The 24,567-nt window shown below is 40.7% G+C and overlaps 1 protein-coding gene across 2 annotated transcripts in view; it reads left to right on the forward strand.

The window, feature by feature from the left end:
• Window positions 1-1,363: 1,363 nt before the first annotated feature.
• The window catches only part of si:ch211-11k18.4, an 82,695-nt gene continuing 59,491 nt past the window's right edge, over window positions 1,364-24,567 (forward strand). The window contains exon 1 of one of the 2 annotated variants that reach the window (XM_047037625.1): window positions 1,364-1,663. In XM_047037625.1, coding sequence (XP_046893581.1) covers window positions 1,546-1,663 — 118 coding nt within the window. In that variant the 5' untranslated portion in view covers window positions 1,364-1,545. Of the gene's footprint in view, window positions 1,664-9,194; window positions 10,362-24,567 lie in introns of those variants that run through there. The other variant, XM_047037626.1, reaches the window with a different exon arrangement.

Raw genomic sequence — 24,567 nt, forward strand, 5'->3', positions numbered from 1 at the left:
TCAAAACAATCCAGCATATCAATCCATATACCTCCACACTCAGATCCCATCACCCTTCCCCAGCCCACTGCTGTTTTCAACTAACTTATATACTACAACAGCATAATACAATCCCTGAAATTCAGATATGGCTTTGGATTTTGGAATGCCACCCCAAGATTTCAGTGGCCCCATCTGGCCACTCCTATAAAACATTTCTGGGGGTGCCACTGCTTTTGCCTGTTAATGCTTGCACTGCAATGAAGAAAACGATATGACAACAATAATGTTTAATGTAACTGGCCCCTCTAACAGCACCACTGGCCCCAATGTAACTACCCCCCCCCCATGGTCTAGAACCTCGCCTAGCTACATTGCAAATCAAGACAAGAGCCTTTTCATAAGGCCCAGTGGCAGACATGCTGTCTGAGGCTGTCAAATATCAGCACTCATGGAATGCCTCCTGTACAATTAAAGTAGGCCTACTTGGTTGGAACTAACTTAATATTTAAATTATGAACAAACAAACAAAAAAATGTATGTAGACACAGCCGCCCCTCTAATTGCATTCATTCTCATTCCCGTGGCTACGGTGGTCTAAAGCTAGTATACTAACTTCAAGCACAGAAGTATAGGCTAATATACGAATCGTCACAAGCAGAACAGTAATTTTCTTTTTAAGGACATTTAAGGACAAAATGGTGTGTAACAGCGTATGAATGCATTGATGTTGGCTAAAACGTGTTGTACATTGGTGGAAAAATATTATGTTTTTTATTAATAAAAAGGGAAGATTTGCTCACTGATTGCCTCAATGCACTTCATTAAAACGTACAGCAGAGCTGAAAGGTAATTTAGGTGGGAGGAGGGATGGTTGGGGAGGGTTTCTTGCACAAGTGTGATTGTCTTTTTCAACTGATACCATCGGGCCCTTTTGGCCTAGTTTGAACACACACTGGAGCCCCGTCTTGTAATGTTTCTAATATATATTAGAGAAACTTGGGTTCATCAAAGATTTATGAACTAAGTAGCAACTAGCAAACTCGGTGTGTGTCTATACTCTTGACTGTAACTCAGTCCAAAATGGCGGCATCGCTACCTTTGCGCCATCTAGTGGCGGTTGTCAAAAACACACCAGAGCGTCGCCTCTTGTCTTCTGATAATACTTCTATACAACGTTTGGAACCATGGGCAATACACTAGGCTATATATCTGCTTTACTGTATATTAACTATAGGTCGACCCATGACACGCATTCTTCGATTACAATGGAACCCTATGATGTGGGATGGTCGCAACTCTCTTTTCTATGGCCCTGGGTGGGATCATACAGTCATCATATGGGTGGGATCGGCACCCTTGTTGAAACTATATTACCCAGAAATCTACGCCTTGCCGGTTAGTTGACGACGTGGCCGACGCTCTTGTTGAACAGACCGGGTGTATTCAAACTTTGACGGGGACTAAAGGATCTTGTACAGTTCTTCGTTTAGAGCCTTTTTGGCAAACTGATAGCAACAGCAAATAATAAGAATAATTTAATACTGTCTTAGGTAGCGATTCGCGATGTCAGGGAAAATCAAAAGCCGAAGTGCAGCAAATGCCGACTCGGTATCAGGCAGTGTGTCTTGTGATGAGCGCATTTTGCGAGATTGTCATCAGCTGTATGTCGATGCGGATAGTGGTGAGTTGAATGTCTTCATAACTATAGAACTATGTATAATTTTAAGACTAAGGACTTAGCCAAGCTATTATGATTAACACCAATTACGTTTAGCCTACGTTGCTAGTAGGCTAGCTAGCTGGTCTCTAGGGGTTAGCTAGCCTTAGTTTACATTAATTGGCAAGTTGCATATACTGGCATCGGTAACCGACCGGGTAGGTCACGGATTTTATCTGGCTAGCAAAATACAAAGAAGGTCGTTAGTGTTAGGCTTTCCCTTGGCTTGGGTTCAGGGTTTGAACGGCCGATAATGGATCGCTTAACACGGCTGTAGATCTACCATTAACCTACTAAGCTACCTAAGTAAATCTACGCATGAATGGGATAACCGGCTTAGAACAGTGGCTGACAAGTTACGGTGCGTTTCCACTACAGCAGAGAATGTCTAATTTAGAGAGAACTGCCACTCTCAGGAAACTTCCGGGTTCTGAACTGGTTGAAGTTCCATGTGAGGGCGCTAACGAGCGAGTGCAGAATGAATGGAGGTTTATGGAGCAGTACCCCTCAAAATCCACTTTTCTCAGGATATAATTTTTTGTCTAGTAATTTGAATTCTGAATTTGAAAGGGGAGGCAAAAAATACACACTGCTGGCTGTTAGATTGTTTTAAAGTCGCCTTTCTGTTCTAAAAAGCTTTTGAAAATGTCATTGACGTCATACACATCGTACGACCAGAGCTACTGCTTTACGGCAAACTCTGGTCACTTCCACTTTTCTCTCGAGGCATCGACAACACAGTTGACAGGTTAGGCTTTCCCTGTCAATACACATGCTAGAAAGAGTTTTGGCTTGCTAATGTTGTTGCTAATGTTGCTAATGCTTTGACATTCTGGTTCTGCTTCGGATGCCATCAAGCGGGATCTCTGGTCGTAGTCAGTCCTTAACTAACCAATCAGCATTCGTTAGCAGAATGCAAGCGTGTTATGGGCAACAACATCTTACCCTGTTAGAAATCGAAAGGACATAAGTACTCGTTTATTCAACTTTTGACCTGTAATCCATGTTGAACATGCAAAAACTAAAATCAAATCTGAGATTTATCAACGACAATCAGGCGAAAGGGACACATTTAGCCGTTTAGCTCCATAGACTCCCATTCATTTTGCACTCGACCGCGATCACTCCCAGTGGAACTCTGGAATTTTGTTGCAGTTCCACCAGAGTTCCACTGGGAGTGATCGCGGTCGAGTGCAAAATGAATGGGAGTCTATGGAGCTAAACGGCTACATTTGTCTCTTTCACCTGATTGTCGTTGAGAAATCTCAGATTTGTGAATTACAGTTCGAAAGTTGAATGAACGAGTACTTGTGTCCTTTCGATTTGTTACAGGGTAAGTCGTTGTTGCCCATAACACACTAGCATTCTGCTAACGAATGCTGATTGGTTAGGGAAGGACTGACTACGACCAGAGATCCCGCTTGATGGCATCCGAAGCAGAACCAGAATATCAGAGCATTAACAACATTAGCAACAACATTAGCAAACCAAAACTCTTTTTAGCATGTGTATTGACAGGGAGAGCCTAACCTGTCAGCTGTGTTGTCGATGCCTCAAGAGAAAAGTGGCAGTAACCAGAGCTTGCCGTCAAGCAGTATCTCAGGCCGTACAATGTGCATGACGTCAATGACATTTTAAAAGGCTTTTTAGAACAGAAAGGAAACTTTTTTTTAAAAAATATCCCCCAACGGTGTGTATTTTTTTGCCTTCCCTTTCAAATTCAGAATTCAAATTACTAGACAAAAAATTATATCCTGAGAAAAGTGGATTTTGAGGTGTATAGCTTCATAGACCTCCATTCATTATGCACTCAACCGTTAGCGCCCTCATATGGAGCTAGAGTGGATCTGCAACCAGTTCAGAACCCGGAAGTTTCCCAACAGTGGGAGTTCTCCCCATATTAAACATTCTCTCGTTGTAGTTCTATAAAGTCATTGTTGTAGTTCGTATAACGTCATGGCAAAGTGTGCAGATTTGGGTTTATGTACTCGCAGGGCTGCCCATAGAAATGTCTGGGACCCTGAAAAGGTCCAGTGAATGGGCCCCACCTGATAGGTCTATACTTGTATTAACGCATGCATGTGTGTGCTCTCTCTCTCCTACATAAAACATATGTAAACTGAGAGAGGCTTACTCAGTGATGGGAGCTACATTATAGCAAAACAAATACATCTTTATACATAAAACTTAAACATCAAGTTTAATCAATATAACTGAGAGGCCTTAACAAAGTGTGTGGCGCCGGGCCAGACACACACACACATAAAAATAACGATTTTACACACTGAGATCTGCTACACTCAAACCACATTTTCTAGTATAAAATGCAATTTACATGCCTTCATCTTTGCTTATTATACAGCCATCTTCCTTGTCTTTCTGAATACAAAGTCTTTTATAATGTATTTGAAGTCAATTTGTTTAGCCAATTCACACTTAATGGCAAGTATTGTGATTGAGCCTCTCCTGGCTCATTGTGGAGCACAAGTCATTTTTATGATTTTGAGTTTGCTGAAGGACTTTTCTCCTGCCACAGTTAAGTGGTTAAGGTAAAGTGCAGAATAACCTCAGAGCAATACGAGCAATGCAGAACATGCACTTTCTCAGTGTCAGCTTTGCTCAAACTAGCTTCCTCTTGGCTAGCATCGTGGCTACGGCTGCTCGTCTCTGCAGCCTGGCTGGGAGCATTTTTTGAAGTTGACTGGATTTTTTTTTTAATTACTTTTATTTGGGGGTAATGCCCTTGCTAGCTCTCTCCTTTTTTTTCTCTTTTCTTTTCTGTTATCCCGATTTCTGAACAGGTCCTGGCATAGCAACGAAATGTAGTCTACTCTGACATTAGTATTAGCTTAACCTTAAATCAATAATTGACATCGCTAAACAAAAAACGACTCATACCATTTTTAGCAGAGAGGGGGGGGGGTTCATTATGAAACAGGCTACATTTTACTAAAGCAACAATACAATGTTTATGTTCGCTTTTTTAAAGTAATGGTGAGTATTTCAGTTCAAAATAAAATTGGTTATAATTTCTTAAAATATTTAGGACGAACATGATTATTAATGCTGGCATCGCGGCTGGGCCCCACCACATCTGGGTCCCAGAAAGCTTTCCCCCCTCCCCCCTAATGGGCGGCCCTGTGTACTCGCAATATCGATCAAAATGAGTGGTGGGCCGTTAACGTGAGACTCTTATCGGGCAATGAAAAAAAAAATCGCCGTTAATCTATTCTCAAAGTTGGGTTGGGAGCTGGGTCTATACTACGCAAGCTATGATGACTTTCACCTTGATATTTTAGCGCAGATGTATACCTAGCCGAATTGCACTGTAGGGGGCGAGAACGAGTGAAACGAAAGGAGTAAACACGGTTCTTAAATAGACATTTTATAACAGTTTCAGGTTATGTTTCAGTGTCGGTAACCTGTCCCACACAAACTTAGTAATCGTCCCACATTTGGTTTGTTTGATGGTGGCCCACCTGTTGTCAACAGAAAGAACTACAACAAAATTATTTTATTTATAGTTACTCGAAGAGTACTTCCTATCATTTCTATAAAATCTATGAAATATAGCATCTTCCTAAATTGCATATCATTTGTGTTAGGATTTTATTTCATGTTCATTGGTCCCTGCCTTGCTGCTTCAGACTGCATTCTGTCGATTCAAGTTTGCAGTAGCAAGCCATAAGCTAGGTGTGAATGTGGAGCTAGCCCCTCTCTCACAATGCAATGTACATTGTACATGTGAAAATATTACTACGCATGCTCAGAATGTTAGTGCGATCAGAGAATGTTTAATAGGGGAGAACTGCCACTCTCTGGAAACTTCCGGGTTTTGAACTGGTTGCAGTTCAACTCTAGTTCCAGGGCGCTAATGGGCGAGTGAAGAATAAATGGAGGTCTATGGATCTATACCCCTCAAACACTTTTCTCAGGATATATATTTTTGTCTAGTAATTTGAATGTTTAATTCGAAAGGGGAGGCAAAAAAAAATACACACCGTTGGGTGTTAGATTTTTAAATTCTTAAAAATCCTTTTAAAAATGTCAATGACGTCATACACATCGTAGGACCAGAGATATTGCTGTATGGCAAGCTCTAGTCTACGGCTGCCACTAACGATAATTTTAATAATCGATTAATCTGTCGATTTATTTTTTCGATTAATCGGATAAAAAAAGCATTAATTTCCAACCCTTTATTCAAAAAAAGAACTGACATTGCAAATTCACGTGTAAAATCTTCAGAATGTGCACAAACAGGCACACAATTTTTTTTAAGTTATTAATATTCAGGTCGCTGTGCCCAAAATGACGTTGTGTCCTTGGGCAAGGCACTTCACCCTACTTGCCTCGGGGGGAATGTCCCTGTACTTACTGTAAGTCGCTCTGGACAAGAGCGTCTGCTAAATGACTAAACGTAATGTCATGTAATATTAGCGTGTATTTAATGCTATTTTCAGAGATGAGCAATTTATTTGAGTTTTGTTTAAAACTTGATTGAAAATTGGAAGGTTGTGGAAGTAGGCCAGACTTTATTAGAATAATCTGGTGTATATTTGGAATTCTTTGACACTTTTGAAAAAAGGTTAAGATTTGCGAGGATTAAGCTATTTTCAAAGATAAGTGATTTTCTATCAATTAATATGAAACTTCATTGAAATAGTAAAGGATGTGGAAGTATACCAGACATTGTTAAGATACTTTGGTGTCTGTCTGAGGTAGGGGTGCACCGATCCGATACTAAGATCGGATATCGGCCCCTATATTGACAAAATGGCTGGATCGGGGATTGGAAAATTTAGCCGATCCACTGGCCGATCCATGCAACCTTTAGATGCGTGAGTTCTAAATATTTCCGACGGTGCCCACAGCAAGCATAATACTCGAAGCAATGCTACTAACATGTTAGTGTTACCTGTTAGCCTTCTCATTAGTACATATTAAAGCAATACAGCGTTTGTCGCATAGTTTTGTCTATCGGAAAATATTCCGTTGGAATTTTTGAAATCGCATATGCAACATTACGCTGTGAGACCCGCATTCGAACGATCACATATGTGCAACGCTACTTGTTCTACACTGTAGATTCTACAGTAGAGTCGTTGAGCTGCAGGAATTTGGCGTGCTCCTAGCATTGTGCTTTTGGATGTGCTTTATTAAATTGGTACTATTGTACCTTGCAGTACTACCACCACCCCTCAAAACATTAACTTTGCAGACATTGCAAACAGCCGACAAACTAGTTGGCGTTGCAGGCGTTGCAAGCGTTGCAAGCGTGAAATATCTCCACACAGCCAACTCTTTGGCTTGCTCCATGTTGCTTTTAAGTTTCTGTCCACTGCAGGGGCCAACATAAAAAAAAAATGCGACTGGCCCCATGGGCCAGTGGGTTTGAAACTTACCGGCCCCAAGGCCGTTTTTACTGGGCCCCCCCCCTCCAAAAGTTGTAATTTATCATTGTTACAACAAAACCAAAGACTTATAAGTTATATTATTCTGTTAACATGTTTCACCATTTATTAAACACATCCTGGATATAAAAAGAACAAAAATGAAATCACATTTCTTGTGATAAAAAATAATAAGGTAATAGTCTGCAAAACAATTGACTTTTAACCTAAAAAATGACGTGCTCTCTTCCCTGCTGACAGCCATCTCTGCACAACTGTCTGGCTGAAACTGAAACCTCTGGTCCCTCAATGCTAATTTATAAAAGCTTCCATTGCATTTCATCAGTATGATACTAAGTACCCAAGTCGACATCATTCTTCTGCTGCAGTTCAATAGCCCGGGGGAACAAGGCGAACATCTGTCCGTCTTAATTACGTGATATGCCGTTGTTATAAGTCGTGCAATAACATGATGGGCATCTGCATTGAAATTCTTAACCAGCATGGTCAACGGCCTGGAAGATGGATTGTCAACCATCTGCTTAACTGTCACGCAAACCAGGTGCTGTCTGCTAGCATGGCTGGTCAGGGATTGTTTTCGAAAATTGTCGGTGCCTGTGTAAAAAATATCCACTTTTGTCTGCTTTAGACGGGAACATACGACACAGTGCATCTTAGCTCCATAAAAAAAGTTGCTTCCGTTTGAACTCATAGCTCTACTTTGCTTTCATCTTCACTTTTGTCTCGCGCCAGTTGTTAAAAAATGTACTGAGATTAGAGAATTACAATTTGACAACCACTCGTCACTCACTCAACTCTTGATTTGCCAAATGTGCGCCCCACGAGCTGCAAAGTTATTTATGCATTTAGCAGATAGCAAAACATGAAGGATGTTAACTTTTACGATGCATTTTTTTTTTTCCAATCAATAATTTGCAGTGGCCCGATCGGGCCAGTGAGTTGCTATTTAACTGTCCCAACGTTACTTTTTACTGGGCCCGGGCCATCGCTCATGTCAAACCCTGCACTGGTTGGACACGAGCTGTACACCGCACGGTGCAATGCTTCAAGCCAAAAACTACCATGGTTTACACACCAGCGACAACAAATAAATAAGAATTCAAATATTTTTACATGTTTACAATGTTTGGTTGCTGTTTGATTACTATTGTATGTTTGACCAATACACTATTTTGTTTCTACTGCTACATTTTATTTATTTTAATAGGCCCTACGTTTGATTACATTCTATTTTTCGCATTTTGAATGCACAATTGTTTTTTAAATAACAAATAATTGATTTTGTCTTTGTTAGGAAAGTCTGGTGCCTTTAGTCTTTTCCACATGGTGGAAGGGAGGTATAAGGTGGGAGGTATGCAGTTTATTATTAATTCAACAACGGTATCGGATTGGTATCGACAGATACACAAAGCCCAGGCATCGGTATCGGGACTGAAAAAGTCGGATCGGTGCATCCCTAGTCTGAGGTTTTATATTCATAAAAATATTACAAAAGTCTACATTTTTCAAAATGGTATGGGTAGTTTTCACCCGGTCCCTAACGCGATGCTGCAAAGTAGCGTCTTCCGAATGTGAGACAAATGTCGAATATGAAACTGACTTCACCTCGGTCAATTAACACACTTTTTCAATGTATTTAGTGTGAAATGCTCCCACAACTTGGATGACTGGTCGTACTGATTTCTCTGCCTCTGCCATGTGTTTCAGAACAACGTTACTCAACAACGTCTCTCCGATGGTCTTTCCTCTACCTCCGCTCTGTGCTCAACTAAAGTATAAAATGTTTTATAGTCAAACATCCGTGACTTATTGAGTGGCGTAATATTCGCGCAACACAACAAATCGATAATGAAATTTGTTGCCAACGCTTTTAATAATCGATTTAATCGATTCGTTGTTGCAGCCCTACTCGGGTCACTTCCTTTTTCTCTCTCGAGGCATCGACAACACAGCTGATAGGTTAGGCTCTCCCTGTCAATACACATGCTAGAAAGAGTTTTGGCTTGGTAATGTTGTTGCTAATGCTCTGACATTCTGGTTCCGCTTCGGATGCCATCAAGCAGGATCTTTGGTAGTTTTCAGTCCTTCACTAACCAATCAGCATTTATTAGCATAGTGCTAGCGTGTTCAGGGCTCTACACTGGTGGCACTTGCGCTACTAACCTTTTTAAATACTGGCGCAAAACACGATTTGGTCGCACAAATTATTTTTAGTAGGCCGCTCTGGTTAATAATGAACCTGTATTGTATACAGGTGTGCACTTTCATGGTCACATGGCATGAAAATGTCACTTTGTGGTTATTTAACATTGATATTTGTTCCCCTAGCTTGCCTTTGGTCCCCCAGTGGATAGAAATGTTGATAGGCCTTTGGACTGCATTCATATAGCACTTTTCTACCTTAGCGGCACTTAAGCTCTTTACAATTTTTGCCTTTCATTCTCCCATTCATACTCACACCAACTGCCATGCAAGGCGCTGGCCTACCCATTGGGAGCAACTTGGGGTTCAGAGTCTTGCTCAAGAATACTTCGGCACATGGCCTAGGAGGAGTCGGGAATTGAACTCCCAACCTTGCAATTAACAGACGACCCTCCTACCCCCTGCGCCAAAGCCGCCCGCACAGAGAACGCTGACAGCCCCACTACAGCATAATTTCGTATTTCAGACCTGTTTGTCTGTCTGGTGCCAACATTAGTCATCAAGAAGAGCAAGGAGGGTAGATTGTCTTAGCTAGGTTGTTAGCTTCATAAACACCAGAAAACTTGAGAAAATTTATTATGCGGATTTCATACTCGAGCACCGGTTTGAAACCCTTTATTTGGAGGAGAAACTTGAAGTAAAGCAATTTGGTGCCCATCAGCCACGGGATATTGTCATCACTCAAACTGCTGGTAAAAGTAACCACGGGTTTAACGTGGAGTGGTTTTTGAAGAAAAACTATAAGGCACTCTTCTGTTTTCCATGCTTGCTATTTGCTGGAGATGGTACTTGGTCGAGGACTGGTTGCAAACATCTTTCTGAGAGGATTGCAAAACATGAGAGCAGTGGGAGTCCTCTGGACAATGCTGTGAAATTGGGGTTACTTGGAAGGGTAAATGTCGCAGCCCAAGTTGACAGTGCATACAGGCGCTTTGTTGAGCAGCATAACAAACAGGTGGAAAAAAACGGGTACGTTCTCAGTCGGATCATAACATGTAAGAAGAACCGCCGTGCTACCTTTATCTTCAAGTGAGCCCTCAGCCTTGGTGAGTAAAAGCATATTTTATCGTCCTGCCTTTGTGGTGCTGGTCCATGCATTGGTCATATTTTGGTGCTGGATCGATTGATATAGATGGTGACGTGTGTCCATGCTTATCTATTAAGGTTGTTGTCATAGAATGGATCTGTATCCCTAAAAGGTTGTCTTTCCGCTTCGTTGTGGCCTTCAGTGGCGTTGAGCTCATTGCTGTTCGCTCATGGCCCTGTAGGCACATTGGTTCTGAGCTTGGTTGCATTCCTAATTTAGGTTTGTAAATGTGACAGTGGTAATTTTACATATGTGTGAGAGAAAGAGAGCAACTAGAGAGGGTAACATTTCTGGGGAAATTGTGGGGGTATGCTTTTGTATTTTGGTACGCCCTTCGACTGGTTAGCTTTTGCGATTCCCACACAGCAGAAGTGTAGTAGTTAGCTAGCTGTACAATTTACCAGAGGTGTCAAAAGTATTCACATTCATTACTCAAGTAGAAGTATAGATACTAGGGTTTAAAAATACTTTTGTTGAAATTGAAGTATCAACTCAAGTTTTTACTCAAGTAAAAGTATAAAAGTACTGGTTTCAAAACTACTTAACATATAAAAGTAGTAATCTAAGGGGAAAAAAATGCCATTAAAGACAAGCTTAAGCCACACCACAGGGGCCTATAATTTATTTTTCTAAAGGCCATAATGACTATGTTATATTGAAATGTAAATATTGAAAAAACTGGGCTGCACCTTTATGCCCATTGAAAATGAACATATTTTAGTACAATGCAAATACATGAAAGAACCATGTGTACTACTTAACATAAACATGTGTTTCATGGAGCGAAAGATATAATGACTAGTTGCCTATAAGTATTGTAATGGTGCAAAAAGTCAAACTTCAGAGGCATGTTATCAATAGCCTTTATTCAAATTAGGCGGCGAGTTTTTGAAAGCCATTAGCTGTGGTACATGGTGCGCAGAGCTTGCAGCGCATTCGAAAGTTGTTTTTTCATCCAACCATTTAAAAAAATTATTCCAGGTACGGCCAGGGATGTAGAAGGGTTGTCTGGTCTTCCTAGCTACCAACTTCCTCGCTGGTGCTTTGTTGGGACATTTTGCTCAAGTTCTCTTGAGTCTCTGCCACGGACATCTTAGGCTACATACGTCTGCCATTTCCTTGCCGGAGTGTGACATGATATGCGTCATATGCAGGAGCGATAGTTTGCGTACAAACCAATAGGGTGTCGGAATGGTATATGTTTATACTTCTCATCGAACCACAATCAAATTCACTTTATCCGGATGGCGTGATTTATCTGGATCGGTTATGTTTTGGTGTGTGTTTTTGAACTGAAATTGGAGTAACAAGGCTATTTTTCAAATGTAAGGAGGAGAAAGTACAGATAATTGCTTGTAAATATAAGGAGTAGAAGAAGAAAGTCGTCTGAAAAATTATTACAGTAAAGTATACCCAAAATGTCTACTTAAGTAAGGTAACAAAGGATTTGTACTTCGTTACTTGAAACCTCTGCAATTTACCAGGGCTAGGTCTGAATCTAAGAGCAAAACGGAGCACACCTGCGAGCTGTAGGTATATGCAGGTAGCAACTCTCGTGCTAAATAAGTATTTACCTGGTTGGCTCCATGACGCCGGGTAAGTAGGGCTTGTGAGACTGCTCACTAAAAGAACAAAGGGGAACCAAGTAGATATTGCTGTCTGTCTTACTAGAACGTTGTATCTATGCGTCGTTGCTAACTTGTGATGTTGTGACGTGAGGCTAGCACTGAGTTCCCTTGAGCCACACAAGGCACTTTTTGCCACAAAAACTTAATTCAAGCCTTGTAGCAGGTCAAGGGGTGGGGGGTTTCCACACTCTCAAGCTTAACAAAAACCTTGGCACACACAGTCCAATTTCCATGCACAAGACTCTTAGACATACACCCTTTTATAAGCAACCCACAACCAATTAACCTCTCAACGAGACACGGCCTGTCTCGTTGAAGCAGGAAGTCCCTACATGGCTCAGGGGTGGATCCAACAGACTGCCAGATACCTGCCCTACAAGCAACTCAATCGGGACCAAGACAAACATTTTGACACCAACGTTGTCTATGTAGTGCAAATATAAAAATAAAAAAAATAGGGGTGGGAAAATAATTAATATATAGGAGAGGGAACAATGGTTGTGCTTGCCGAAGGCAAGAGCACACCCAATTACACAAGAAGGTCTCTCTCTCCAGCAGTGATGGGCAGTAGCGCGTTAGAAGTAACGCGCTACTGTAATCCGATTTTTTTTTTTCAAATAACAAGTAAAGTAAGGGATTACGATGTCATTAGATTACTGTTACTTTCCCGCAAGCAGGCTGCGCTACTAAACCGTAATTTTGTTTGTGAGAGTGTCTCATGACAATCATGTATGAATGGTGCGACGTCAGTGCGTATGTAGATCAACAAGAGATAACATGGCAGGGACGTGCACAGACATTTGGAGGGGCTATTGCTCTAACATGAAAAAAGCCCCCCGCCCCCCCTTCCACAGTCACTTTCTAGCATTATTCATTTCTGGCAAAACCATCCCATCCCTGAGCCTCTCTCTTCTCAACAGAGCGCACAATAATGTAAGACTGGACGTAATGTAGCTACGTTAGTCTGCTGCTGCTGCTACATAGCTATGGTTCATGTAACGTAGCATTATTATACGTCAATATAAGGCAAGGTAGTGCACCGTGATGCAAACGTTACAAGCTGATGCTGCACATTATTGGAGACACGAGTGGATTACTTTTTACTATTCACAGGGCATTTGTCATTATTTTCATTACTTAGCGTCATTGTGTCCAATCCCGACCGTTTTTTAGCTAAACTTCTGATAACATGACACATCAAATATTGATAATCGTATCATGTTTTCAGCTGTTTTAATGATGTCACGTTAAGTTTTAACTTCTTACCTTTCGAGCTAAATATCGTTTTAGTTTTTAGAGTTAGCTTAGCCTTTATTAGAGCCGGTAAAAGGACGCTGGCGCCAGTAAATTAGCCGTGCGCTACCCTTGTCCAAACCCAACCGCACTTCTATCCTCTAGTAAACACTCGCCGCTGCTGGTCTTCCGGGGGATATTAACTTGATCCAGGGTCACCAAACTGACCATCAATGCTGTCAACATATCCGAGAACGTAGTTATGTCCATCACAATAAGATATCACGCTTCAACATCTCCAAACTATGCAATAAAAGCTCAATTTGAGTGTAGACCACCTGCTGGATGTTTTGTTAAACTCTTCTCATGTCAGTCCTTTGCAAAACCTACAAACATCTTTTATCCTAAGAACACCGATGCGTACCGCATGTGTATAGAACATTGATAACATATCTTGTTAATTTAATGTTTATTCAGTTGTCCCCATTAAATTAGTAAGTCATGAAATATATAGCAAAAGTCAACCATATATTTAGAGACGTTAACCATTGAATGGGGTCAAAGATAACAGGACGGTTAGCAAAAGACAAATGACTTGTGCAAATCTTTGAAAATATCAAAATTTATTTAAATACAAAACGGACTAAGAAAATAAATTAATCTGGACAAATAACATTTAAAACTAAAGAGAGTACTATTTCTAGGGAAATTGTAGGGTGTGCTTGCTTGCGTCGGTTGCACAGGGGTCCGTTTTTAATGACATTTTTACAACTGATATTTCTATAGGCTATATTTTATAAAAAATGCATAGCCTGCTTATTATTTATAAAGATTACATAGATTTAATAGTAGGGATGCACGATATAGAATTTTAGCCGATATTCGATATGCCGATATTTACAAGCTCATTTTGGTCGATTGCCGATGCCGATATATACACCTCTGCTTTTTAATGATTGAAAAGTCTCTTCTGTACTAGGATTAATCTGTTATTATGATGGGGTACTTGCTGTAGATACGGGACATTAAAAACTTGATTTGTATCATTTTAGAAATAGACATTCACTCATGAAAACTATTGAAATGATTTCAAATATGGCAGATTTATTTATATTTTCACATCACAATTTTCATACTTAAACAGCACCTCCTTGAAGTTTCCTTAACTGTGTTGGTGACAATGACACATTCTTGAAACAAATGCTCAGAAATGCAGTTGTAACTCTGTAAACTTAAAATGTACAGTAAAATGAATGAGACCTTCCAAAACTTCAGTTGGGCCTTAAAACTGTAAAAAAAAACTTCAGTTGGGTAGGACTAACTTAGAATGTTTAAACCCAAATCAAACAGAGCTATGCAGTGGTTTCATTTTTAGTGTGAATTTAAGTCACCACCCTTGTGGGACAAGTAAAAAAGGCAGAGAAACTTGATTTAACATCAGAGGCAGGTTTTTCTGAACAAATAGAAGCATCTCTGCCTTTTCACAGGCTATTCTATTTCTCTTTTCATCTATCACGTAGGAGGCAACGCTAAATAACCGTTCGCTGTCAACACTTGTGCTGGGTGCACTCAGGTACTTGCATGCAGCACGCGCAAGAGCAGGGAAGCGGGCCTGGTTGCTTCTCCAGTATTCCAAAGGGCTGGCAGTCCTAGGAATTGTGGGTTCAGCTAGGTACATGTGTACCCACAAAATAACAGAAATAGTAGACTGAGATTTGGCAATGATAAAGCAATAAATGAAATTAATAAATGTACAGCCCGATAGTTTAATAGCCTAGTGTATAAATTAGGGCGTTAAGCCTACCTGTGACGTGATTTCGGTTTTGACTGGCCCTTCAAACACCATGTTCTCCTCCAGAATTTCGTCATATGCATCCAACAGCGATCCTGTTCGGGTCTTCTTCTCTGGAGGATTCCCCGTACCGCCATCTCTACTGCTATCCATTTCATTCAAGACTTTCAGAAGCAGGTCGCGTACACTGCTCTTCTCCTCCAAATGAAAGTAGCGATCTTTGTAACGAGCGTCAAGCATTGTTGCCACCGAATAAAGTGCCTCACGTTGCACACCGTTAAAGCGCTTACTGAGAGCTTCCAACAGGGTACGTTTGGCTGTCTGTACGCCCCTGTCTGTGTCACTGGGCCGGCTAAGTAGTCGTGTAAGGGCCACAACAGCGGGGATCACACCAGCAGCAGAGGCCTCCGCAGAACTTATGTCTCTGGTCAGCTGCTCAAAGGGAGCGAGAAGAGTGATCATGTTTTCAAGTATTCCCCACTGATTTGCTGTCAGTGTTGCAGGGAGCTTGAAATCCGCGGCATATGCACCCAATGCCCTCTTCTGTTCGACTAGGCTCTGCATCATATAGTATGTCGAATTCCATCTAGTCACAACATCCTGTTGAAGACGTTTTATTGGCATTCCGAGCTCCCTCTGTACATCTTCTAAGCGACTGTATGCAACCTGAGAGTGCTTGAAATGCCCCACCATTCTCCTTCCCACGGCCACAACATCCGCAATGCTACTTTGGGACAGGACACCTTCTTGCACAACCAACTGAAGCGTGTGAGCCATGCATTGGAGACTTGGCACACCATAGTCCACCATTGCTTTTGCCATGTTGCGCGCATTGTCACGTACCACTACATGCACAGTCTCTTAAGCTATTTTCCATTTCCCAAACATGCCGTCAAAAGCGGATGCTATTGCAGCTGCTGTATGAGAACCTGAGCACTCCTGAGATTGTAGTACAACATCTTAAAGTATGAAGTCTTCATCGAACCATTGAGCTGTGAGACTCAACATGCTGACAGGGCTCACACTAGATATCCAGATGTCCGTAGTAAAACTGATATGGGTGGCATCAGTGAGGAGCTTCTCTACGTAATTGGAGACCGCACTTTGGAGTTCGGGTAAGGCCACATCAGAAAAATAACGACGGCTAGGCATAACGTAACGTGGCTCTAAGTGCATCAATAGCCTGCTGAAGCCAGCATCTTCCACCACACTGAACGGTTGATTGTCAAGAGCAATAAACTCAATAATTTTTTTGTTCAGAGCTTTCACCTTTGGGTGGTCGTTAGCTAATTTCTTAGCCTTGTCAAGTGACTGAAGTAGAGGCTGCTGGCAGGTCTTAGCTGGCGCAGTTTTTTCTGGCTTAGCTTTCAGAAAAGCTTTGTGTAGGTCAGCATGATGGCTGATGATTTGAGATGTAAAATTAAGTTGGTAGTGTTAAACGATTGTCGTTTCGCCCCTCCTCGCATCACTAACACTTTACAAACTCTGCAAATAGTAATTTTGTCATCATCCTTTGATACAGTGAAGTACTGCCACACAGCCGACATGTTGAAACACCTTGTTGGTGCTCATAGTAACTAAAACATTTGCTTCACGTGCGCATCATTTTCACGTCACCTTATCGGCCAGGTACATCGGCAGAAAGTTTAATATCTGCAGATACCGATAATTACGTTTTGAAGCTTTTATCTGCCGATACCGATGTCGTGCAGATATTATCGTGCATCCCTATTTAATAGCATTATTTTTTTTCTGCTCATTTACAACTCAACATACTAAGAGTGAAGAGCAGAATGAAATAGTTGTCTTCTCATTTCCCCTGCAAGGGGGAACAGCCTCATAGTTGAATCAAAACAAATACATTTGGCAGACCAGTGTAAAACTGGACCTAATCTCTATGACTTAAACAGAATTTCAAGTTTGTCCCTTCTCGTGATATTTTCAGGCATTTAGCCTACTCATTCTACATTCATTCATTAATAAAGAACCCCCTTTGAAGCTTATTCTAACAACAACGTCACCGGGCATATAGATATCTCAGATGGGATCGCGATTCAAATAGTACCATATGCTAACTGAAAACATTTATTTAGGGGAAAATCCCTAATTCATAAAAAGCTCAGTGGTAGCAATCATTGTCAGTAACAAGGCAAAATCGCCCTGTGTGAAGAAGCTGCCCTGGTAAATTGTACTCCTACAGTACAGTACTAGACCAGGGTTTTTCCAGGGTCAAAATGGGTCTTCGGTGCTCCCCCCCCCAAAAAAAAAATAGGCTAAGTATTCTGTAGCAAATATTAACAATATACCCACTTTTTATTAATTAAAACTACTTCAGCATAATAATGCACCTAAAATACAAACCTGAGAAAGGGCAGCAATCGCTATCAAATCAACAGACATGTGCAATTTAGCTAGCAGGGGAAGAATACAAACAACGAAAATCATTTTAATTTGCAAGAACAATAGACTTACACAATAACGGGCTTAAGAACTGGCAACATAAGTTGTACGACTTACAGTTCTCAAGGACGCACACGCGCAATCTCAACTGCGGTGTGAAGCGCGTGTCTGTGCTATTCTCCGACATGCACTCATGCTTTCACACCTGACATGTTTGATCCGCTTCAATTGGACCATGGTCCGTTTTCTCTAAAAGTCTGGTTCGTTTGGATAGGTGAGAACACGCATTTGAACTCTGGTACGGACCAAACAACTAGACCATGGTCCCCCTAAAAAGACGGGACTCGGTCCGGTTCCAAGTGAACCATGATTCGGTTCGCTTTAGGTGTGAACGTAATCGGACATATTATTGACCTATTCCAGGAAGCAAACCAAAATGTAGTGTATTGTGGGTTGAAAAAGGATGTCGACATTTGACAGAGACAGTCGTGCCACTCATTAGCAGCAAAGTTAGTTGAGGGAAAACGTGGGGAACTGATAAAGTGAAAGCTCTTCAAATATGGGCTGATGATCATATTGCAGAGATACTTGTGGAGACACATAAGAATAGCGAGGTATTTAAATTATTTAGTGATGTAGGCCTACTGAAATAAAGGGTTATTTTTGCACAGTGGACTAACGTTGTTTGAAAGTTAAAAAACGTAGGCAGCAATACATAAGTGTGTGATATTCTATGGAAAAGTGGTAGCTCGTCGGACGAAAACAAATTATTCCCATGGTTTGATGACCTGGATATCATCTTGAGTAAAAGACCAACGAGCAACCCAAAAAACGTGGTCATAACTGTCATAACATATGCTGCTGTTGCTCCATTGTTGTTTCGTGACAAGGAAGTGATTTTCCCTTAATCATTTTCTGTCCAAAAGATTAACAACCTGTGTGACCGCGTGTCATTGTTTTTTTTACAAACGTCATTGTATTTTTACAAACGTTGGTTCGCTTAAAACAGGACCGTGTGAACACTAACTGGACTCAATGATAAATGCAACAACTCATCCACGGATTGGACCAGGCAAACTGACTAATAGGTGTCAATCACTGCTGATATACGGACTAAACTTTTGTACAGCCTGATTTCTAATATCGTGGCGGCAGAAATGTAGCCATAGAGGAAACACTGCACTATATGTTATCATTCCAGGTTAAGAATACCAATGGAGGCTGCGTTTGAAATCGTAAATCAAACTTTTGTCAGCATTTTGAGTGGAAATGTAATTTGCATTTGTAGGCTACAAGTGAACTATTCGTGCACGTCGGGCTGGCCCTCGCAGTGGAACGACAGTTTAGTGGCTCCTCTGTCCATTCGCGCACCTCACAGTTGCGTATTGATCAGACAAGAACACACGCTTATCAACTTGATTATTATTGATCAAAACAGAACGAGGGTTCGGCTGTAGCCTACTTGAAACATACTATTGAGAACATATTCGCTGACATGCATTGCACGCGTGATGAACGCCTGATGAATGTTTTTTTTTTATTTTCTTCATCGCTGACTTTTTTTGCCTTTGGCGCTCGGGATTTGTCATTGGCGCTGGGGAAAACGGCTTTGGCGCGTGCCAAAATGTTCCCTATGTAGGAAAAACCCTGCTAGACTGTGTCTCGGTAGCGATTGTGTTGGTTGAATTCGATTTAACGTTCATTTGTACGGTTTAGGCTGAAATGCATTATTTTCATGAACAGATTGACAAGCTTAGACTGTGGCAATGGAGTTTAGGTTAGAAGTCATTAGTCAGATAGTTTCACCTATTGAAAGACTTTTGATTAAAGTAAGGGTAGTCTCGATTATGTGCCGCCGTTTGACTCCCTGTAAACAGCTGTGCCTGTACTGTAGAGATGTTTTTGTTAGCTACTAGGCTACAGCGTTGCAGTGAGCTACGCTGGTTTGAAACCACAGGTAATGATAATTTCTCCCACAAATCGTTTACTTGTAATCTAATGTCATAATAAATCCCACAACAAAAATGTATAAATGTGAGGAATGTTTATTTTAACGATTGAAAACAGATGCATCATAGACCGCTGTAGTACGTGTTGCCTGGGCAACAGAGGCTAATGTCATGATGCTAATGCTTCAGTGAAATAGTAGACTACTGTTTCCGAAAGTAGATATACTTCCTTTATAATATCATGTTATATTGTACATTACACATCACAATTGTGTGTCATATCACAAAGTAAAATGAGCAAATAGTTATCACCCAGGCCTCTTTGCTTGTGGCGTTTCTGCAGCTGCCTTGCAGTAAAGTAGTTAGCCTAGCCATCTCCCAGAAGTTAACAAACTACTAAACTAATGTTTTGCTAGAGATGGTCACGCGAGTTAGTGACGTTAGTGACGTTAGTGACGTCAGTGACTGTGGCTAGCAAGTAAGCCACCGTTAGCTTCACTTTTGCCACAAAAACATAATTAAAACCTAAACCGTGCAACGGAACATAAATCCCAATAGAACCAACGCAATCCTAACCAAGACCAACCTTTTGACATTGACGTTGTCTATGTAGTCCAAATATTTACTGAGCCTTAGGGGCGCGAAAATAAACAATAATATTAATAATAATAAATACTAGAAAAGGCTGTTCCTGCGAAACAGCAGTGAGAATGCTGAAAACCTGAATGGGGATAGCTGACCATGCTAAAAAAGCTGAACATTTTGTAGAAATTATAAGCTGAAGCTTCAAAGCGCCCGAAAGGTATTTTAAATAGGGGCTGGAGCTGGACGAAGGCTTAAAACTACAGAAAAGAGAAGAAAAATGCAAAACAAAATTGAAAAAAGAAAATTTTGCGGAAGATTATTTGCTGGAGTTTCAAAAGGCCTGAAATGTATGTTATAAAGGACCTGCAGCAAGATGAAGGCAGAAAAGTACAGAAAAGAGAAGAAAAATGCAAAAGTACTGGCAGTTGGAAGGTACTGCTGTGAAAGGTATTTTTGAAAGGACCTGGAGCAAGATGAAGGCAGAAAACAGAAGAAAAGAAGAAAAATGCAAAACAAAAAGGGGAACATTTCAGAAAGATGAGCTGCAGGAAAATTTGAAAATTAAGCAGAAAACCTGGAGCCGAGTGCACCAGCTGGGCGTAAAAAAGTTGGTCTTAACTCTTACGTCGGTCTTAGCTACGTCCGACTTTGTGATTTGAATTTACACCAAGTGCACCAAGCTTGACAGACCAAGGTCATAGCTACGTCTGGTCTTAAGATGCGCGTCCTTGTGAAAATGCGAAAGCGTCGATCGTTGCCAAGCAACACATTTAAGAGTCTATCAGAGCCAGTCCACGGGCTTATTAGACATTCTCTGAGCGTATCCGAAGCGCACTTTATAGCTAGCCTATCTCCCTTCAAAACAAGCCATGGATGAAGAAAAACAAAAGAAAAGGAAAATACATTTTATTGATAGAGAAATTAGAAAACATATAGTTTGTATACTGAGAATAGAAGCGTGTTCACGGGGAAATGTATAATAATATCAACACAAACAAACAGAAACAATCAGCTGGAAATCGATCAACAACAAAATTAACAGTGGATTTCTGCTACCACGGATGACTTTCTCGCCTTAATGCCCTTTCCATGTTGCCTATTAACAAGACGCGCTGCATGTCCGATCAAACTAGTGTTAGCCCTAATTAGGCTACCATGGATAGGATATTGGTCCGATTTTCCAACTTACGCCTGCTCCCCTCTAGGCGTAAAATGTACACCCAGGTGCAGCACATAAAGGGCTCAAGTCTAACTGGTGCACTAGTCGTAACTTTCAATTCTACGTCGGACGTAGCGTACGTCCAGGCGTACGCCCAGCTGGTGCACTCGGCTCCAGTTGCTGAAGTCTGGGTTGAACGAATTTGAAGGTAAAAGGACAACACTGGAATGACTTGAACTTGCTGGAAAAAGGTAGCAACCGTTGGTCATTGGCAACAGACTGGCAACATTTCTAACCTAGAATCTAGGTTTCAGGTTCAAGACGGAGGAGAAACTAATCATGCGTAACTGCACACCCAGTCCTGTTCAGACACTTAATTTAAGATGACATCAAAATAATAATTCATAGTGCAGGGTTGTCGTTGTCCCTGGTGAGTTTTTTATACGTAAATAACAAGATCATGATACATCTAAGCAGCGGATCATTTCTTGCAAGTGTGTCAAAGTGGTATGTATTAACACCGTAGGCTTGAATAATAAACGAAGGCGTGAAGCTAGAGGGGATGCAATGGAAGATTTCCTACATAAGCTAGATGTACAACTTCAAATTGAAAATGGAGAAGATATTTAGAGTAAAGACAAGTTACTTTACATATGTGTTCAACATCATCAAATAACAGTAAAAGTTTTTCAGTTACTTTGCGTTTGTTCGTAGGATTAACGCCAGCAGTGCAGCAAACACTTACCCAAGGCCTGGTTTGGCTGTTCGTGTTCGTCAGCTATGACAGTGAGCCTCGATTTTTGCAGATCTCTGTAAAACTTGCTAAAAGAAAAACGATCTAACTAGATTATGTACACTTTAGGCTCAATGTACATATCTTGTTTGGTCGATTGTGGAAAAAAGTCGAACCGTTTTTAGTTATGGAGAGCCATCGCGCTAGCTTGATTATGAGAAATGTAGCTAGAATCCACACCTCAAACAAGTTAACCCAGACGCAAAACTGTACATCCAATCCCAAAAATAAGGATATTTTCCGAGACCCAAGACTCTGCCGAAACCATTGATATCCTTTATGTGTCTGTGTGGTCAGAAGTACAACTCATTGGGCAGTTTCTAAAACGTCACCCAATTCTGCTTTCATGGTGCGTGTCTGTTTGGTTGGCACGGTGATGGCGCAGCTGTGATCGCTAACGAGCTGGGCAGAGAGAAAAAACACATTTAGCTGGAATCCACACCTCAAACAAGTTAACCTAGACGCAAAACTATACGTCCAATCCAAAAAATGAGGATATTTTCCGAGACCCAAGACTCTGCCGAAACCAGAGATGTCCTTTATATGTCTGTGCGGTCAGAAATACGACTCTACCGGCAGTTTAAAAATACGTCTACTTTCGAAATTCTTTGACGAGTTTTACCCACCTCTCCATTGAAGTTAGTGAGAGAATTTGAAAGGCTGCTCTCGCTTCCAGGCTCAAAGCTGAAAATCTGTAAATGTGAGCTCTTTAGTAGTTACATTGGCTGAAAGAGGACAAGTTTTCCTACATTTTTAAGGTATAACTTGTTTCTGTAAGTTAAACTATATGAACGTCAGAGGAATTTGTTTGTCAATTTAGTTGCATATCAGAAAAAGAGCTCTGCTGGCTGCTCAACCATAAAAATCAAGAAGGAGCTAAATTTTTCATGTATTTCTAACTGTCACAATTCAAAATTGGCTGAATATATTTGAAAAGGCTTAATCATTTGAGAATAGCTGAATGTCTTGTGGACATTGTAAAGGTTGAATGGTGTCTCTAGCTGAAAGTATGCTGAAGTAGTTAAGTTTGAAAGAGGAGGAAGCTTTTTAATGATTTGAAAGGATTTACCATTACTTTTAATGGGAGAATAATTTGCACAAAAACCTTAATTCTTTAAAAAGTATAAAAGTGAGAAATACCACAAGTCATAGCCATCGTCTCCTGAAGGAGCTGAATGTTTTGATACCAAAATTGTAGGAATCGGTTAAAGTATGCAGGACTAGTTAAAGGCCAAAAAACGGAAAAAGAACTGAGAAGTTGAAAAGCAATAGCATTCTCACAACTAGAAAAGGCTGTTCCTGTGAAACAGCAGTGAGAATGCTGGAAACCTGAATGGGGATAGCTGAACATGCTAAAAAAGCTGAAAATTGTGAAATTTTTCAGAAAGTTATAAGCTGAAGCTTCAAAGTGACCGAAAGGTATTTTAAATAGGGGCTGGAGCAGGACGAAGGCATAAAACTACAGAAAAGAGAAAATGCAAAACATTGCATTTTTGCAATGTTTTGCGTGAAAAAAATCAGATAGAAGAGAAACAATGCATACAAATGTGAACATTTAGCAAAAAAATATTTGCTGGAGTTTCTAAAGGCCTGAAATGTATGTTAGAAAAGACCTGCAGCAAGATGAAGGCAGAAAAGAAGGAAAAAATGCAAAAGTACTGGCAGTTGGAAGATACTGCTATGAAATTTATTTTTGAAAGGACCTGGAGTAAGATGAAGGCAGAAAACAGAAGAAAAGAAGAAGAAAAATGCAAAACAAAAAGGGGAAAAATTCAGAAAGATGAGCGGCAGGAAAATTTGAAAATTGAGCAGAAAACCAGTTGCTGAAGTCTGGGTTGAACGAATATGAAGGTAAAAGGACAACACTGGAATGACTTGAACTTGCTGGAAAAAAGGCAGAATTGATTAAATGGCTGAAAAAAAGTTAAGTCCGAGCAGAAAAAGTTGAAGGTTTAAAGAAGGAGATGGGAGATGAATGATGTTCATATTTAGAATTATTTTTCATCCTTATAAAATGAAGTCACTTAAAGATGCTAAATATGTTGAGAAGAGGGAAAAATTAGCAGAAATGTAGTTTCTGGAACTCTTTTCAGAGCTGGAAAGTACTTGTGGAAGGACAGTGGAACAGTAAAGAGCGTTGGCCAATCGGATTGGTTCCTTGTTTCTTGTAACGGAGCAACCGTTGGTCATTGGCAACATTTCTAACCCAGAATCTAGGTTTCAGTTTCAAACGGAGGAGAAACTAATCATGCGTGCCTGCACACCCAGTCCTGTTCAGACACTTAATTTAAGATTACATCATAATAATAAAAAGTGCAGGGTTGCCGATGTTGTCGTTGTCCCTGGTGAGTTTTTTATACGTAAATAATAAGATCATGCTACATCTAACCAGCGGATCATTTCTTGCAAGTGTGTCAAAGTGGTATGTATTAACACCGCACTGTAGGCTTGAATAATAACCGAAGGCGTGAAGCTACAGAGAGGATGCAATGGAAGATTTCCTACATAAGCTACATCAACTCCTTCAAATTGAAAATGGAGACCATCTTTTGATTAAGGACAAGTTCCTTAACCTCTGTTGTCAATATCAGCAATAAAAAGTAAATACTCTTCAGTAACGAAGCAT

Source organism: Hypomesus transpacificus, chromosome 17 (assembly GCF_021917145.1).
Source record: "Hypomesus transpacificus isolate Combined female chromosome 17, fHypTra1, whole genome shotgun sequence".
Lineage (NCBI taxonomy): Eukaryota > Metazoa > Chordata > Actinopteri > Osmeriformes > Osmeridae > Hypomesus > Hypomesus transpacificus.